We start from the raw sequence: 19,475 nt of genomic DNA on the forward strand, positions 1-19,475 counted from the left end.
TAAAACAATGTAATGATTCACCATGTAGGGAAGTGTTCCTTCCATAATACTCACTACCATTACAATTCTTAATATAAAATAATGGTGATTTATGTTGCCATCTATGCAATCAGAAGCAGAACTTGAGTGGAAATAGTTAAAAAAATTTAAGAATGCTTTGATGTGCAGCTAAAGGAGAAAAGAACGAAGCTTAATACAGGAAAATGGTCAAGTTTGTCCATGATAGCACACAGTGCAATGCATATTTCTTGAACTTCGGGAGACCTGAGCAATTAACCAATCAAAACCATTCATCTAACAGACCAGTGTCAGGGAGCTTAAGTGAAACTTTATGCCAAGCTGTTTATCAGAAATCAGGCATAGGTAGGATGTAAATTCTTACAAACATCATGCTCCACGACACTGAAAAGGGATTTTGGAAAGAGTTCTCCCAACTACTGACCAGATGAATTACAGTTTTCATGCAGGGTAGGGTGATTTCTAGTCTGCTTTGCTGGGTGGCCATCACGTGCTTTCTTCAACTAGAGAGAGTCTTAGAAATGGCATCAATTCCTGATGCCTCATTTTGTCCAGATTGTGGCAGACCTCTGATAATATTGACGTCCCTCTAAGCTAAATATGATCTTTCACAGCTATGAAAAACCAAAAGTACCAAACACCAGAAAAGTACTTTAATTCCAGAAAGTATTCTCTTCCAACACAATGGTGTTCTTTTAGTATGCAAATCTCCAACACTATGACAATCTTGGGTAACTTCAGGATAATTTTGACTCTGTGCAGTTTTTACTTCATGTGTTAACTTTAGAACTGTTTCTTAGAACGAGAAGTGACTATGAGGTCTGTCATGACAGACTGTTAGCAAGAGATAATCGCTAGCTCATGCACGAAATGCAGAAAACTCACTTAATCTGAAGAGAATTTGTATTTGTAAGGTAGAAGAGCTGTTTCACAAATAGTTGAACAATGACCTACTTATTACATTGCATTGGCAAGAAGCAAACAGAATGATCCACAGTAAGATGCTAGCATCATGCTGTGTGTTACTTTAGCACTCAGCTATCTGGATATGGGTCTCTCCTTAGGTGGGAGGAATGGCACTACCCATAGGCCTTTAAGCCCTCCTTGTGCAGAAATACCACTTCTTATGCATCTCACTTCCATCTAGAAAACTTGTCTGTGACTCCTATGAACAACAGTCCCTGGATCTTGACTGTTCTCCCCATCTTCCTTCACAAGGCCACTGTGATGTTCTTCATGGTCTTATGGAAAAATAGTTTAGGAATACAACACTATGTGTTGCCTCAATCTGTGGTATTTCTGCCCTCTCCCTTGTCTGATGAGGACTCAAGGTCTGTGTACTTCATACAGCTGCCTCTGCAAGGAGTTTCTCCTGCCCTGTTGCCACCCAGGGTCACTGTGTGACTATTAGGATATTTGCCTGTATTTACCATCTTTAAAAATACCTCAATAAGGGCTTAGTTTAAGTTCATTAAAAAATGCTTAAAGACAATGTGTCTACACATACTTATCTTTGATGAGTGACTGTATGGTGCTCAACCCAAATTGATAATGGTAAGTATTGTTATATACCAATGCAATATCATCTGCTTTATACAATTGCTAGATATCATGTATTGTTATATAAACATATATGTAACAATAATAATTAAAAGAGAAGACATCATGAACTTGAGACAGAGTGAAAGGACACAGGAGGGGCTAGAGGGGAAGGATAGGTGCGGAAATTATGGAAATCATTGTATGTATACAATTCTCAACTAAAAACCCCTTAAATAAAAATATTCTCAAAGAAAAACTGATGCCAGAGTGGTAATATTTCCTTATCTTTTGCTATTGTCTTGATATCTGTTAAAATTCTGGACATTATTTGTGGAAAAATACCATGTGTATACTTCACTAAGTTATTATGGACTCAGCCCTCTCAGAAAGCTTGAATCCTTGTCTTCTTCAGGTGGAGCAAACTGACACACCAAACTATGACATCCATATGGGCCAATCGTGGAGAGCAAAAGATAGTCATCAGAGTAGTATGTACTTTTGAATATAGACACTTTAACTTTCACATATATGCTCTATATAAAGTATATGTGGTCATTTTTATTCTGATGTCTTTTGTTTAACTCCAAAGTGTTTTGCTTCAGGGTCATTTACTAAATTCTTTGTAGAGTACAAAATCTAAACAGCATCTAACCCAGCTGCTGTATGGGGCCTGTTTTGCTCTGTCTGGCATAGCTCAGCTTTACTGACCGTATGCCCTTGGAGAACTCAGAGGTCTGGTTTTTCATTCACAAATGTGATAATTGGCATCTGGATAATTAATGTGAAAGCACACTGAATGTTAAGCTGGTGCCTTACAACAGTTATTTCTAGAGTTACAATCCCAAAATCCCAGCTACTTAAGATAACATAAATGCTAGGTAATCATGAATTATAGTCTCCTTGTGTGTGTCCCTGGAACCTCTAGCTCTTCAGCAGACACAGAAGCACCACCCTTTTGCAGTCCTTCATCAATGCCTGGCTCATAGAATTACCAACAACACTAAAGACATGCTATTGTTATTCAGTGTGGTACATTTCTGACTATGACAATAAATTACATGTATCTTGACAAATCAAAATTTTCATTAAAACTGTTTACTTTGCAGGGCGTATTGTAATAAAAAAATTACTGGGAAGCCAAGTATTACCAAGAGACAAATACACAGACACCACACACACACACACACACACACACACACACACACACACACACAGACACACACACACAGACACACACACATGCACACACAGACACACACACACACACACACATAGATACACACACAGACACACACACACACAGATACACACACATGCACACACAGACACACACACACATAGATACACACAGACACACACACAGACACACACACAGACACACACACATGCACACACACACACGCACACACACACACACCATACATGTTATATTTTTAGTAAATATAAGATAAGGATAACATTTTGAATACCTATGACAAACGTGCTATATACTAACAGTGGAATGAAAATGTCTAGCTATGTCTAAGTATTTCATCCTTGTAAAGGTTTCTGTGCTTTGATTTCTTGACCTATGAAATGGAGTACATACTATATGCACAGAACACTTTCTCCTCCTGCTGCTCTTTCTCTATTTTTCTCTTCATCCTTTTCCTTAATTGCTACAATCTACCTAGCCACAATCCAGGAAGCTACAGGACTTGCATGCCAAGCAACTGTGCAGCACATACATGTAGCTGAGAAACCGTAATCAAGAGGCCCCCCAAACTGTTCACAAAATACAGAAGTCATCCAAGACACTGGGTCCTTTCATCAGCACCCTTCAGTTCACATCTGCACTTACAGTAATTTATAAGTAGGGAGAACACTTGCTTGTTGAACAGGTATTTAAAAGCATCAAAAATATTTTGGATGTTTAAGAAGAGAGAAAAACTGAAACAGTACCTTTTAGCATCAGACAATAGAAAGCAAAATTTTAGGCACATTCCTTATTTCTAACTGTGCATGTTTTACACTTGTGCTTTAAAAAAAGTCTTTAAGCTAGAAGCCTCCCCCCTGCCTTGGAAAATTTAGAAACTGACTCAGGAGAGCAGCATTTATGCAACACAATGTTTTTGATCCAACACACTTCAGTTATGTTCCGACTTCGTACATCAGGACGAAGCTCACCATCAAGGCAGGCAGTGGACAGCTATCCCTTAACACCCAACGTTGCGTTGATGTCAGGCAGCACTTTTGGTTACTGCACATGAGTAACGTTTGATAGTGGCAGACATATGAGGAACGTTTAAAGCCTTGCATGAGAATCACATCTGTCAGTCCCCACTATGATTTTAAATGCTATTCTATGGCTGGCTTCCCTTCCTATTCCAGGGGAGGCAGCTTGCAGAAAAGCCATCCCAGGAAACTGTGTCTCCTGGATAAGCTACTTAAGCAAATTGTGTAACTGCCATTAAAACCAGAATGTAGCCAGCAGACATAATTTCACAAAGGAGGAGAGAAATCCATGTTTGTACAAGTCACAGCTGTTCAGGGCTACAGTTTGCACTTTTTGCATTAATTTTTCCCCGTTCCTTATGAACAATGACAGTTACATTTCTAGTTAGCAGCTCCAGGACTTCTTAATACATTGCTAAGTGCAGTGCTAGCATGTATTCGGTGTCTATCAGGAGAACTGGCCTTACTTCTTTTGGCTGGTATTTAAAATAGAGCTCAGTAAAATAGCTGCCTGACTTGCAGAAGACATGAGAAATATCAAGTATGGCCCACTGTACTTAAAGCACAGTCCTACATGCTGCAAATGAGTGTCCCCAAGTTCCATGATTAGACCCCACAATAGAGGAGCTTTCATTTTTGTTTCAGGTCTTGTTCCTTGTTTATCATGCTGCTCAGGAGTTCTCTTCACAGAAGCAGGCATGGACCTGTTGGTTCATTAACGCTTGTGTTAGGAGCTCATTTCACAGCGCTGGGTAGGTGGCATGGCCTTCTATCCTTCAGCATCTTGCTGTGGAGTTGTTCTAGATCTAGAGGGAAGTCACTGTGCTCTTGAAAGAGTCCTCGTTGTTCCTACTGTTGAGACTGAAAGGCTTGTCTGGAACATTATGGGCTATCCATGTGAAATTTATGAGAACTGTATTAGCAAGAATTTAGAGTCTTGGCTCTATAGCCAAACTGCCTATGTTCAGTAGATGGTTCCTAGGGAGTTACTCATCTTTTTTGGCATGGGTTTCCCCAACTATAAATTGAAGGTCATTTGCTCTGTCATCACTGCAGAGGAAAGTAAATGTCATAGAGAATTTTGAGCCACCCAGTTCATGGCACACACTGCATGGAACACATGGTAACAATTTTGATGGGATGATAATGATAATAAGCAGAATTTCTTCCTCTGGACTTTTGGATATATCTTACCGGTAATATTTAAAGTTAATTTACATGGCACAAAAAATATAACACATTGGATAAGTAATAGTAGTCAAAGCCTGAGTAGTCAAGGCTTTGCATAGGCAAGCAGTCTAGCTGCTGCAAACTGCCTTTGCTGGAATTCCCATTTGCCCTCCTACTGGCTGGCGGGAAAAGTGTGGAAGACAACTGGGCCTGAAGCACAGCACTGGTTTCAACCTACAGCTCTCAGCTGAGGGCAGAGCGTGATCTGCAGCTTCTATGCTGCCTGATTGGCTAAATGAAGAGTGGCTGACTACTACAGTGCCATCAGTCTGTGGCTAGGAATTCAGAGTGCAGGTTGTATGTTTTTCTTAAAGAAATTGATAAGGCGGATGCTTTTCATTATTTTGTAATTGTGCTTGTAATTGTATAAATGGATATATGACTACTCACCAAAAGTGAAAACTCTACAAAGAATCCGCTGCTCAGTGCTACCACTGGTATTAACAGCATTAAGGAGCCAGTATTTTGGGGGGCACAGATTTACAAAGATCTATAAAGATAACCTTGCTTTTCCAATTTGAGATTATAATTTAATTACATTTCTGACTTCCTTTCTCCCCAATCCCTTCCACATGCCCCGCCTTACTCTCTGTCAAATTCATGGCCTCTTACTTCATGTATTGTTTTTGCCAGTGTATATGTATATTCCTAAACATAACCTGCTCAGTCTGTAGAATGTCACTTATATGTATGCCTTCAGGGCTTACCATTTGAAAACAAAATTAACTAAATCTTAATCATCTTAAATATGACTCCTTCAGATGCTACATTAATATTATCACTGTAATTATGAATGATATGTTAATATAAGGGGTGTGTGTGTTTGTGATTGTGTGCATATGCACTCATGCATACATGTGCACCCATGCATGCACATGCTGGTATAGACTGAACCAAGTTAGCATGCTATCTACCACTGGGCAGAATCTCAAAATGGTATTAAGTATTTTTTAAATATCTACACTGGAAAATGTGATAATTTAACTTAGACTAGAAATGTATTACCTTTCTGTATAAAATAATACAAGAAAGTAGTAGACTTCCTGCCACCTCAAACGATTATAGTGTATGGATTCCAAGCTCCATGTGGCCTCTGCTTGTATGTCTGCTTGGTAAGTTTCATGAGCAGGATAACTTTCAGAGTCAATATACACATGTGCCAATGGCAGAGGAGTGCGAATGATACACAGTTTAAAAAAATCATGTAAATAGACATATTCCAATGAAAACATATCTATCACAAATTCTCTTTATTGGAATGGAAGACATTTCTTATTTCAGGCAGCATGAGTACATGCACATATACACACATGTACATACAAACATACACACCTGCACACATATACTAAGTACATACGTACATACGTACATACGTACATACATACATACATACATACAGGAGGGATTTAAAGTATGCTGGTGAGTTTTTCAGAAATGTTTTTCTGTGCAGTATTTGAATAATGTTTTACTTAATGTTATCTGTATGTTCGTATTATATGCTTATTTGTTTCAATTTTCTGCTTGGCCTGACATAGTCACAAATCCAGTAGCTGATAATGGTCCCTGTCTGGAGTCCTGTAAACACAAGGCCATGGCAAATAGCAGAGCCTGATCAACAAGAGGAGCATTAAACTGTTTTGACCCACCGGTTTCTGACTTAATTGGACAAAAATGATTGAACATTGGAAATTAGTTTCAAAGGACATGAGGACAGATATGAAGAGATAATCTGAAGAACTAGAAGAGGGGAGGGATCAGCAAACGAGGACTGGCACATTGGACCTGGCATACTTTCTTGCTTTTGTAAATAACACTTGGGTGTAGAGTCTCTCCCACATGTAAGTGATGGCAGTGGTTGCCTGTACATTGGAAAAGATGAGGCTGTGTGGATTCCCAAGTATTCTCTACCTGGATCTTCATGGATTTTCCAACACTGGGACTGAGGGGAGGATCTTGTTCACTGATTCCACAGGGCAATGTATTAAAAGGAGCTATGACATGTCACACATGTCAGTCCTGTGTCATTATGTGGAAGCACTTTGGACTTCAGATGCTTCATGTTAAGGCGTACTTCAATCTGATCAAGTGGATTAAGGCAATTTAGGAGGGTTGGACATGGGCTCAGTGATAGAGCACCTTCCGAGGTAGGTTTAATTTTGAGCATGGCAAGCCAATATGATCAAGTATCCAAGCTGGGACCTAGTAAAGTTACTTTTAGACTTATTAAGGATAAAGTTTTATTACTATTAACACATATATTTTCATTGATTGTCAGTTTAATAAGACGATTTTCCTTATAAATATTTACAAATGATATTCACCTTCTCCCTTTCAGCCTTCTCTCTTCTTTGTAACCAGGGATAATCCTATGTAGTTATCTTCCTTGTTGTATCTATTGAGGGTCCACACATTAGAGAGTAAATACCATGTTAAATGAGCTGAATTCACCTTGACTGTAAATATGTAAGGGATGAAGTTTGGAGCAAAACTTGGGGCTTCTCCAGATGAACATGGGGGTGATGTGTGTCAAAGTAATTGGGACAAGTGCTCAAGCAGGAGCAACTCAGGGGCAGTGAGGTGCACAGGTCCAGCTCACCTGAACCTCTGCAGCAAAAAGATAGGCTGGATGCCTAACAGTGCCAGCAACTGCTTGAATACTGTTGCACAGCATGCTAGTAAGAAAACCATTAATCTATAACCCTTGAACATTGTGATTATGTTGAAGAAAAAAGAGCTCAGAGTTGGTAGACAGTGTGAGAGTCTTTGGCTTTGCAATCCCTGCATTTCTTGGGTATTATTTAAGTATGATAAGGTTGGTTCTATGATTCACCCTAATAATGTTAGGAGCACCACATGGTAGATAAAAGGTAGACATTCTCTATCAGGAGAGAGTGAGTGTTCTAGACAGTAAATTTCAGAAAATTATGATTATCATTTTTCCATAAGGAAAAATACGTGTGTGATAAATTAATAATTAGTAGATCTTTAGTCTGTATTAAAGAATGTATAGGTCTAGATAGCATATACTTTGATCAGATATGTTAATGTAGCGCAGCTACCGATGGGTAACACTAAAGTTCTTCATGTGGAAACAACACTGCAGCTATAATGTGTTCTTCTACATAGGAGAAGGCATCAAAATTATATCTTATGCTTCAATAGGAAGGCATGGCTGATTCAGTTAATTGAATTTGAGATCTGGTATAATAGAACATCTTTTTTTTGCATAAGCATCCAGCTCTCAACATTTTGATTTCAAAACGAAAAGCATTCACTTAAGTATCTTTAATTATCATTCATTCAGAGGACTGGGTGGAACATGCTTTCCAATTAGTGGTTCAGAATCATGAGTCCAAGAGAAGCAACAACACATCAGCCAGCTGCAGAATCAAGAAACACTAGCCATGCTGGTAGATTCTTTTGTGGACATTTCAGAATCAGATGAAAGAGAATTAAAGGGGCTGTTAGCCACATATGCTCAATAAATACAATGCTAACACAATTTCACAAGGTATTAGGAACAAGTTAATGTCACACTTAGAGACTTACTCAACATAGTAAGTGCCATATATAGGATCATCGATTTTTTCCCAGCCATACGGAAGCTCTGAAAAATAAAAAGTTATTTCTTTCAGTAAATGAAGAACAGAAAGCACAATTTTCTAATAAAAAGTAATATAATTTAATTGTTCATAGATTAAATAAATGGTCTTCCAAGCAGAATAAAACGAATAAAGCCATCAGTATTTGCCTAAATTTCAGACCCATTGTGGAAGCTATAAGAAGCACTGGCTTGAAAAACTGGCAGTTAAAGCCAAAGCTCCCTTCCCTGCAGGTTTCCTGCTGGGTTTGGTGTTTCGTTCCTGCTGAGCAGTAGGCTGGCACCTAATCTTGTTATCAGCATCTAGTGCTTACAGCAGGCAAACCACTTTCTGAGAGTGCTTGATGAGCTTATTTATTTGTGTTGTGTTGTTTTGGGATAAAGACCATATTTTGAAAATATATTTCTGAGGGTAGCAAATTGTCTATGGTGACCAAAACAAGATGCCATACATTCTCAGTTGACACCCCACTATCGAGAGGAAGAGCAGCACGCCCTGCCGTCCTGAGACACGGGTCAGAACTCAGTGCTGCCACGATGATGCTCCCAGGTATAGTTAAAAACAAATCTAAAAATTTCAATGTACTTTACTGAGAATGTTTCTAATTCTCTAAGCTTAACATTAGTGCATTCACAACAAGAATATCAATAAAATTATAAATCCTACTACAGGCAAAAGTATACTGTTTGAAAACAAAGGCTTTACCATCTAATGCTGCTTTCTACATACACTGAGTTTTCATAAGAAAGTCTGACAAATATAAAGACCAGTTAATTCTCCTTGATAAACATTCATTCTTTATATATAACTTGAAAGCTAATTAATGTGTTTGCATGCCTGTATAGTGTATTAAGAGAAACTTAATAGTGCTATTATTATTGTAGTAACATATACTGCTATAGGCAAAGCAAACTTTTTGGAAAAAAATTAGAATTACCTGCAATCTCGCCATACAGAAACAACCACTGTTAATATTTTGGTGAATATATTTCCAATTGCTTTCTATGTTTACAGGCTAATTTTAATTAAAGTACATATTATTATATGGCTTGATTTTTTTTACTTGATAAAATATCATTGATATTTTATCAAGTAACATGATCTCAAGATACCACTTTCAATATCACAAAACAATAGTATGGATGTGACTTGGGTCTCTATAAGTTCACAGTCTCCTCCTATTGACTGAGGCAGACTTTCTATTACATACATTATCTGTGCAGGACACACTATACACTAAACCTTTTGTTATTTTCTATTAAATATATTAGCAAAATAATTCTTAGAGGTAGAAAAATAAATTATTGGAGGAGAAAGTAACTTGAATTAAAGGATACATGATCTCTTGCAGATATTTTATTTTGAAAATAAGCATTATTATCCCTCTAATCCCTCTAAAATTCATTGCCCTGGCCCCTATTTTTATACTGTCACTACACAGATAACAAACAACATAGTCTCTACAATGTTATGTGTGCAAGTCCTATACCTAAGGCACAGAGAACAATACAGAAAAGGGGGCAGAAAAAAATGTAAGCTCTAGAGGACTAGAAAGCTGCAGCTATACTGTATCTCCTAGAATTATCCGAAAAGCTACACTCATGAAATCTCAATAACATGACTGCCTAAATAAGACCTGCCCAAGAATGACATCAATACACATGCTGACATGGAAAGGGAGATTTCATGAGTCAGCAACCCTAGACAATGAGATACAGGATACCGAAAAATGTTGAAAGCAGGAGAACTAGTCTTCACCAGGGAAGGGTGCCCAAATCACCAATGCCAGCTGGTCCAGCCCTTGGTGCTTGGTTTTGTTTTTGATGTTAGCATCCATCTTCCTATTTAAAGGAGCACCAACGTACAGTCTCATTGTGGACATATGAATGATGATTGTACCGTTAAATTAATTACAGATTCACATTTCCTCACCCCAACTTTTATGGATATATAGGTTTTAGAATTCAAACTTTTCTGAGTTAGAGAGATGACACAATGTGGTTACTCTTTTTTGTATTATGACATTTCAAGCAGAGGTTGGAGAAGTTCTTTTAAGCTTAATACATGAAGAGTCTGTAGTCAATTATGACCCACGAGAAAAGGAAAAATATAGAACTAACTAACTAACTAAGGAACTAACTAAGAACTAAGTCTCGAGATGACTTTCATCAAATACCCAAAGCTAACAGAGACACTGTCTATTAAAAATTCTTTACTTGACAATATCTACTTTACCAGCAATTAAAATAGAGGAAAATACATAGAATAGAACTGGCATCATGGACACATGTTACTTATGTGGTTCAATGCATGAATCCACATTTTTAACAAGTTTAGTACCATGAAAGACATGTAACAGCATGTAAATGCTTTTATATGATCAAATTTTAACTTATCTTTCACCTCATAGACCATTCCTTCATTTATTCCTTAGCTTTGGCTCTTTTCCGACAAGTCACTAGTTAGAGTGTTGCCTGAAGAAGTAGAGGTCCTTGATTATCTCTGTCAGATTTACAAGAAAAAAGGTCTTAGTGACAACTTACTATATATATTCTTATATATGGCAATCCTGAATTTTTCAGAATTTAGGAGAAATCTATTTTTTCTTCCTAAGATATTGAATGGTTTGCTTACTTGCTTGATACTGCCAAAGAAATTTATTTAAGAATTCATGATAAAGGAAAATTCTGTTATAAATACTTATACCTTTAAAATCAGCTGTTAGTGGTTTGGTTCATGCTTTGGAATGGAATGGTAGAGCATAATCAATTTTCCATTACAAAGACACATCCCTACCTTCATCCTGAATATTGCCAGAGTTGACTGATGCTTGTTATAAGAAAATAATAAAAACATATTCAAAATATATTCATTATTTTACTTGTAAAAGTGGTAGGATGAATATAAAAAAACCCTCCACAACGAATGTTTGAAAAGACCAGTGTATGTTTATACAAATGTGTATGCATATGTGTGTATATATACAAGTATGTCAGTATACATGCACATAGATTTGTTTATATTTACCTGAATGAGATTTGTAGTATGCAAAGAAAAACTTAAATTTATGTTACTGATATGTAAAAACATAAAATTATACATATTTTAGTAGAGTGTCATGATGTTTTAATACATGTACCATTTGTATAATGTTTAAGCACATTTATGTCTCCAAGTATTTATTATTTATTATGACAAAAATGTTCAAAAGTCTTCTGGCTTTTAAAAATACGGAATAAATGATTCTCAACTCTGGTCTCCCTACTACAGAACAGCACAGCAGAAATCCTTCATTTTTTTGAAAGACAACATGGTAAGCCTTCAACAGATTTTGCTTTTGAAAAAGCAAAGAATGATTTTGGATAGGATGCCAATGAACAATCACAATATTCACATATAAAAAGAAGCAATAATTGAGATTTGCAGACTAGAGAACAGACAGCTCCCAGATTATGGAAAGTAAAGAATTATTTTTCATTGTGAAAAACAAGGTATTTGAAGTTGAATTAGTTTTAAAAACCTAATTATGTCTCCGAAATTAAGCTAACAAATCAGGAAAAGAATTTCTAACATGGTACTATTTACCCAAGCAGGAAGGCATGCACCTTGGAGCTCTCGGGCCCTGAACCATTTAGAACACTGTATTCAACAGCTCCCAACAAGCCTGGAGATGATTAAGGTCACATTGACAAAATAGCACAGAAGACACAGAACAGAAAAGTAAACACCTGAGATCAGCAGGGTTAATGCAGAATTAAGAATGGTTTTAATTGAGATTTTCTTCAGGCCACAGAATCATTATGCCACCTTGGTGATAAGATACTTCAACCATGCAAAATTCTATGGTTATGTCTAGGTTAATCTGTAGGTAGTCATCAATATTTTAGAACAGGAACATAATTGAAAGATTAAATGGGCATCCATTCCTACATTCCTGCCAGGCATCTTTGTTTTTAAACTTTAAATTGTATTTTATTATATTTCGAGATTTTCCTATATCACTAATACATATTATTTATCAATTAATTTTTTATTTAAATTTTCATACAACATGTTTCAATCATAGTTTCCACTCCCCAGCTTCCCCCACATCTTCTATAACCTTCCTATAATCAAACTTCATGTTCTCTCTCTTTTTCCCTCCCTCTTTCCATCTCTCTCTCTCATACAAAATTGTTTTTTTCAATCCGAAAAAGTTTTGGGTCCACCCTAATTACAGAAACTAGAAACATTTATGCTAGAATGTAAAAATAACCAGCTTTAGAGTTACAAAAGAAATATGTATAGGCAACCGAAGGTCGGCCTACTCTGTGGGAATGAGACACACATACTGGAGAGCTGTGAAAGCTGAGAACGTATTCCAGGACATCTTAGAAAAGGTCCTGTGTCTCTCACCACGTTCTTGTGAACTGCATTCTAGTGTCTCAGTGTTTCTTTGACTCAACTCCTTTCTACCTGTATGCTATCTTTTCTGCTCATCTCTGATTGGCTATCTCTGCTTGCTTCTCTTGTGTTATGTCTGTGCTTGGCAACCACCTGCCTGACTCCTGATGGCTTTGTCTGTTATGTACAGCCATTGCTACGATGGTGTCTTTCTAAGTCTGTATCCCATTCACCTAAAGAAGTTATTCATCCAGTTGATGTTGCTCAAAATGGTTTGGTCTGACTATTCAGTCAATATTTTGATATTATACACCAAGGATGACAGTGTTACCACTGTACATTTTGCCAAATCCAATAATTTCATTTACATCATAAGAAGAGAACATGTGGTAATAGCAAATAGAGGGGTACTCCACAGAGCAACAGGCCAGTACTGCCCATAAGTGGGTGAGTCACCTCAAAGGGAGGAGATACACTGCGGTGCTGTCCACAGAGGAAGACCATGAGGATATGATTAATAACTGAATTTTGTAGCATGGATTGGATCTTGGACCAGAAAAGGGAAAAGTAATAGCATTCAAGTGAGGCTTTAGGCTATTTAATATTCTATCCAACTGTTATTTTATCATTTCAGTGATTGTACTTGTAAAGACGTTAATGGGGGACGTGAGCAGAAACTATACATCATTTCAACGTAACTTTGAAAAATTAGCATTAGTCACCATTTTAGCATTTCAAGGAAAATTTTGCGGCAGTTAATTTTTCTTGCCCTACTCCCTAATCTTTGATCCACTTCTCTCCCCTGTTTTCTGTCTGTTTTCACATCAAAAATGTTTTTTAATCTTGCATATTTTTTGGAAAGCCAAAGTAATGACCAAAGGAAAACATTGGAAGAAAGGTTTTCCCTTGATTCTCTCTACTGACTGGGTGACATCTACTTAGCAGTGTGTGAGCAGATGCTTAGGTCATGGGATGGATTTGGATAACATCACATTTTCTCCAGTACTCAGGGTTAAATCTAGGGCCTTACGCTGTTTACTGCTGAGCCCACAGGTCCAGCCCTAACATTCAATTTTTAAATAACATAAGAGTATGGGGTGTTTAAATTTGTGTTCGTTTTATATATTGTCTTTAAAAAATAGGTAATTATAAGAATATGAATTAATTTTGCAATATCACCTTTAAAAATTCTATTGTCCCATCCTCTTCTTTACTAGAAAAATACTACCTGGGCAGTGGTGGCACACGCCTTTAATCCCAGCACTTGGGAGGCAGAGGAAGGTGGTTTTCTGAGTTCGAGGCCAGCCTGGTCTACAGAGTGAGTTCCAGGACAGCCAGGGCTATACAGAGAAACTATGTCTCAACAAAACAAAACAAAACAAAACAAAACAAAACAAAACAACAAAACAAAACAAAAAACAAACAAAGAAAAAAACTAAATACAACATCCTTGTGTTAATTTTGCCTCCTTGTAGAGGACAGGCTTAAGAGCAGGAGTGTAAAGCTAGACTAACATCCGAGCCATCTGAGCCTTCCCTGGCAGGCAGATTTCTTATGGGTGGACTATGATAGTTCATGTAAGAGTGTGTGGAGGTCCACTCTGGTGGACCCTAATGTCCCCTCCAAAGCCAAAAAGGCAGATATTGGAGACTAGAATAGGGACCCAAGTGCGGGACACCTCCTTCAGCCCCACACTGTGTTAGCTGACTTTGTTTCTTGTTCTTAGTATTGCTTTTCAAATTGAAGCTCTTGTTAAATTGTATTTTAGAGGTAAAGTATTATAGCAAGAAGGAAGAAATTGGGATTATTTGAGTTGAATAAATGTAACACAGAGGAATTAAAGACTTTTCTTTCAATATTTTATATCTTTGAGTATACAAATTTTGAAATGTTAATCACATCTTTCTGGGTAACTTATATACAAGCAATAGCTAGAAGCTTCAGAATTTAATCAATTTAAAAAGTGCATTTTTATTTATTGTTTGAAAATTTGTAGATGTATAAAATATGTTTTGATAAAATCCATCCTGTCTACCCCCTCTTTCCACTCCCAGTCCACATAATGCTGCCAGCATGTGCATGAATGTGGAGCCATCCATTGTCACATGGACCACCAGAGGCTGCATTCATTGTCGTACAGACTGCCTGCCAGAGGCTGTGTCCTCTTCCCCATAGGCATTAACTGAATTTTCTAAAGAAATACTATTTTTTAGAGTCTGGTGGGGTGTCTCAGTGAGTAAGAGCACTTTAAGGTTAAATACTATGATCTGAGTTCAAATCTATGTATCAGTGATAAGCTAACCATATGCTCATTCCCAACATAGAAACTGCAAGAAAAAGTAAAGTTTAGAACTTTATTTTTTTTCAACCTGGGAAACAAAAAATGTACTTGAAACTAAACATCCTAACAGCAAAACTAGAAAATATTGTTCCTTTCTGTTGTGTTCTGTTGCCATGTACTCTGGAATTTCCTACATGGACAAGCACCATCATGGACACTACTGTGTAACCACAGGCTGGGAGTCATCCTCAGGACCTCTGACGTAGGACATAAACTATCTGAGAGCTAATAAGGAAGAACTACCTGGACAATGATTTATGGTTATAATATTTATTTCATGTTACCATATAGATTTAACATTAGTATTTAACTACTACAGTATATTTACAAATGAATGTTAAAAATACTGACAATGACCAACCAATGGGCCTGTTGTTGGTACAGATAGAAAGTTCTAAGAGCATGGCTTTGCTTAGTGATGGGTATGTGATGGTGGTCCCACGGGATTACACCATTGAGTTGTGGGGTGTTCATTTTTGCTTTTGTCAGTACACTCCGTGATGGGCATGATGGATGCTGAGGTTTCTTAGGACCTCTTCTACCAGAATAAACCCTACTGGTACATGACCTTTGACTGCACACTTGTTTCTTGGCATGTTTTACCAAATTTGAACAGAAATGTGCATGATTTCTTTAGCAGGTATTCAGATATTAGCAGGTATGTACATAGTAATATTTTGGGTACTTAATCTTTTCTAGCTGGCAAAGAAAAACCTGTCAGATGCAGTTGTGCAATTCTGTGGTGCTAACTAGTACAACAGACCTCCTTGAGAGAGTGACAGTAAGTGGCAGCAAGAAAGTGTGGTACAGAAATGATTCTGTCTGGTGGAGGTTTACACATGACCATATTTGGCTTAAATTTGCAAGCTTCATTAGAAAGGCAAAGAGTGAGGAAACTAGGTGGTATCTGTCTTTTGTCCTTAAAGCATTGGGAATGGTTTTTGCTATAAAGGTTTAGTATGTGGCTATATGCTCAGGATTTGAAATACATGATTTCACTTTTTTAAATCTTTTTAAAGTCTATATTAATTTGCCCTTGTCTTTATTTGTCATTATAATTCACTTTTAATGGCTTACTGAAACATTCTGGGTTCCCATACTATGAAGGCTGATATCTAGTTTGAACAGCAATTATCTAAAAAGAGTAAGACAGCTATTCACAATCTGCATGGCAACACAATTAGAAGAAATAAAATATTGTGAGTGGTACAAGTTATGCTTAAGTGGGAACTCAAATGATCCAGTCCACCAAAGCCTCCTGGTGTTAGAGTGGAGAGCCTGGAAAAAGGAAGAGCTGGGCGAGGAGCTCAGTATGGATTAAGGTGAGAAGACAAAGAACATCAGTCCCAAGAGATAAGTTCTCATCCTCACAGGGGAAACACAACAGATAGGTTTGGCAGTTCACATTGTAGCTACCAGGGACCAGGAAGAAAGGGGTTTGGAAGTAGAGGGAAGGAGAGGTGATATCGATGCCCTTGGGGATGTAGGATGGGAAAGTACTGTACTTCATTAAAGGAACAGAATAAGGTAACGAGCACCATCTACGCATAAAAGGCATTTGAAAATACACAGAAAATAGCGGATGATATTTGCACAACGTTACTATGAAAGATCAGAAATGAGAGCCAAGCAATACAACTAACAAAACTTGCCTGCTCTCCTTCACATAAAGGAACCAAAAATACAAATACAAATTCTAAATAAGACTTTAAGGTATTCTGAAACAAGTATACAATACAAAATAAGATGTTGAATCAGATATTTAAAATTCTGAGTGGATAAGGAAAGATAGATAGTGGAGAAGAAGTTGAAAAAAGGTTGACATTTTTGCTGTAAGCGTAGCTTTTATCAGCCTTGACATCTTTCTAACTCCAAACTACCATTTTAAAAAGACCTCTGATAATAAAGGCTATATTACAAAGTGCCTAAGATAGAGTGGATTCAACAGAAATATAACAAGGGCCATTGAGAAAAAACATATGAAAGTCTAGAGACCGTAAGTTGTGAGAGGGATAAAAGAGATGGGATGGGATAATGCCACCTAGATGACAAGCAAAGACAGTCCAGTGTGGGAAACAGGGACATACAAAATAAACACAGACAAACAAACACCAAAACCAGAATACTTACAACTGACCCAGTAAATCAAAAAGTCCTGTCAGTCTTCCTGCTTTTACCTATCTCCCCTCTGTCTTTCCCACTAGCTCTATAATATACTGCATCACTTGGTGGGCACCGGACCTAATCAAAATAATACACTTACACCAAAACATGACCTGAAGAAAGGACTACTCATAGCTATGTGATGCATTTAATTCTAGAGCTTACCTTACAATGACTGCAGGAGCAATGGTAGAAAAATAGTATGTAAATGCTATATACTTAGACAATACAGAGCTTATACAATTAAAAAGGAAACTCGAGAAATCAGTCAGGTGTCACACAGACCTGTGGGTGGGGATGAGGGGGCAGAACATCTTCGAAACGACCTCTGTCCAGCACTACAATGCATGAGGGGGACATGGCACTCCTGAGACTACTCCTGAGATGACCCCAGACACTCAGAGACCCTGGAAACCACTAAGAGGAGCAAATAAGTGGTTGAGAAATTAAAGAGAAAAGGAACAGAAGGATGTGGACACAATGAAGAGAGGCAGAACTAGAGACTTGAGGATAGTGAGGCAAGCCTGATGTGAATAGCCTGTGATACCCCCTGGGGCTATGGTGAGTCCTGGCCTGTGCTACCACAGGGGGCCAGGTCTGGGTCCATGGCCCTACAGCAGCATGTGTCTCTTACCATCAAAGGCCAAGCGGACAACCCTGGTTTGGGTTGCTGCCTAGGGACATGTTGATATGACTATGTAAAACTGGCCTCATTTCTCACATGGGTATCATCACACAGCTTGTCCAGGGGACATAGGAGCAGGACAGGTCCTGCACCTCACCTAGGCAGCACTGTAGAGCTGACCCTGATGGCAGGGGCTCCAGTGAGCATGCCTTGAGAGCATGAATGTGAGAGAGCTGGCCTTGCCTCCTGTCTGCTGGGCAGTGGCCTTGCCTATGGCATTTATGGAAGGCAGGAGAACTGGTTCCTGGGTCATAAGAGTGGGAGAAGTGGTCATATCCTTCACTGGATGCAATACTTGGAAGAGCTGGCCCTGTTCCTTGCCTGAGCAGCAAGGTAGATCTGGCCCTGATAGTGAGGGTTTCGGGTGAGCCCGAGAATGGGAGAGCCTGTGCACTGAGCAGCTCAGATACCTCTCAGGCCCAGATTCAGGGCTTTGAGTTGGCCTACCCCAACATCTATCCCATCAATGAACTGCTGGAGTGCATGAATGAGCTGGTCCTACAGATTCAAAACTACGGGATCTCCATTACACAGAGTGACAACAGCATATCCAAGAGGAGTACCAGCAAAGTTCCAGTATTGATAGAGTAGCAGAAGCCCAAGGCCTCGTACCAGACCAGTGAGTTATTGCCATAAACATTTGCTTGTAAAGAAGTCAACAAATGAGTATACTGTGGGCCTGTGACACACTACAGCTTCTAAGACAAGCTTTTTTTCCTCTGTTGGGGGGGCACTGGTAGCAAGAATGGAGGGGAAGGGCACAAGGGGAGAGGGAGATAGGTGGGATTGGGGTACATGATGTGAAATTCATAACAAATCAATAAAAAGTTTAAAAAAATGTTGACTGGGCTAGAACTTCATTGATTCATGCTGTAACAACAGGTGGGAATCTCAGCATATTGAAAAAGTTAACAATGGATTGAATGAAAGCTTATAAAACAATGCCAAAAAAGAGAAGAAAAAGGAAACAAGTTATAAAGGGGAATAATCAGTGTAATATAATATTATCAATAACCATAAAATGCAATAAACTTGGAATGAGAATTGCTAACAGGAGTAGAAGAAGTTTACCTTTCTTGTTAGGATTTTCTAATTGACTCATAAAAAGAAAATATAACTCCATGCTACAAAAATGGTAAAAGTGGAAGTCTGGGCAAAGATCTCTCAAACAGAAAAAAAATAAACAAAACCCAAAACAGGTTGAATAAATGAATTATAAATGTTAAACATGAAAGGGCCCTATCTTAGAATAAAAGAGTTTCATTTCATGTTATCAACCTCTACATCCAAGAACACA

The 19,475-nt window shown here is 38.0% G+C and overlaps 1 protein-coding gene across 3 annotated transcripts in view; it reads right to left on the reverse strand.

The window, feature by feature from the left end:
- Window positions 1-19,475, reverse strand: part of Magi2 (membrane associated guanylate kinase, WW and PDZ domain containing 2) — a 1,345,877-nt gene that overhangs the window by 302,948 nt on the left and 1,023,454 nt on the right. For all 3 annotated transcript variants that reach the window (XM_028778110.1, XM_028778109.1, XM_028778111.1), the window contains exon 7: window positions 8,554-8,611. In XM_028778110.1, the coding sequence (XP_028633943.1) occupies window positions 8,554-8,611 (58 nt within the window). The remainder of the gene's footprint in view (window positions 1-8,553; window positions 8,612-19,475) is intronic.

This window comes from Grammomys surdaster, unplaced genomic scaffold (assembly GCF_004785775.1).
Source record: "Grammomys surdaster isolate TR1022 unplaced genomic scaffold, NIH_TR_1.0 325, whole genome shotgun sequence".
Classification (NCBI taxonomy): Eukaryota; Metazoa; Chordata; class Mammalia; order Rodentia; family Muridae; genus Grammomys; species Grammomys surdaster.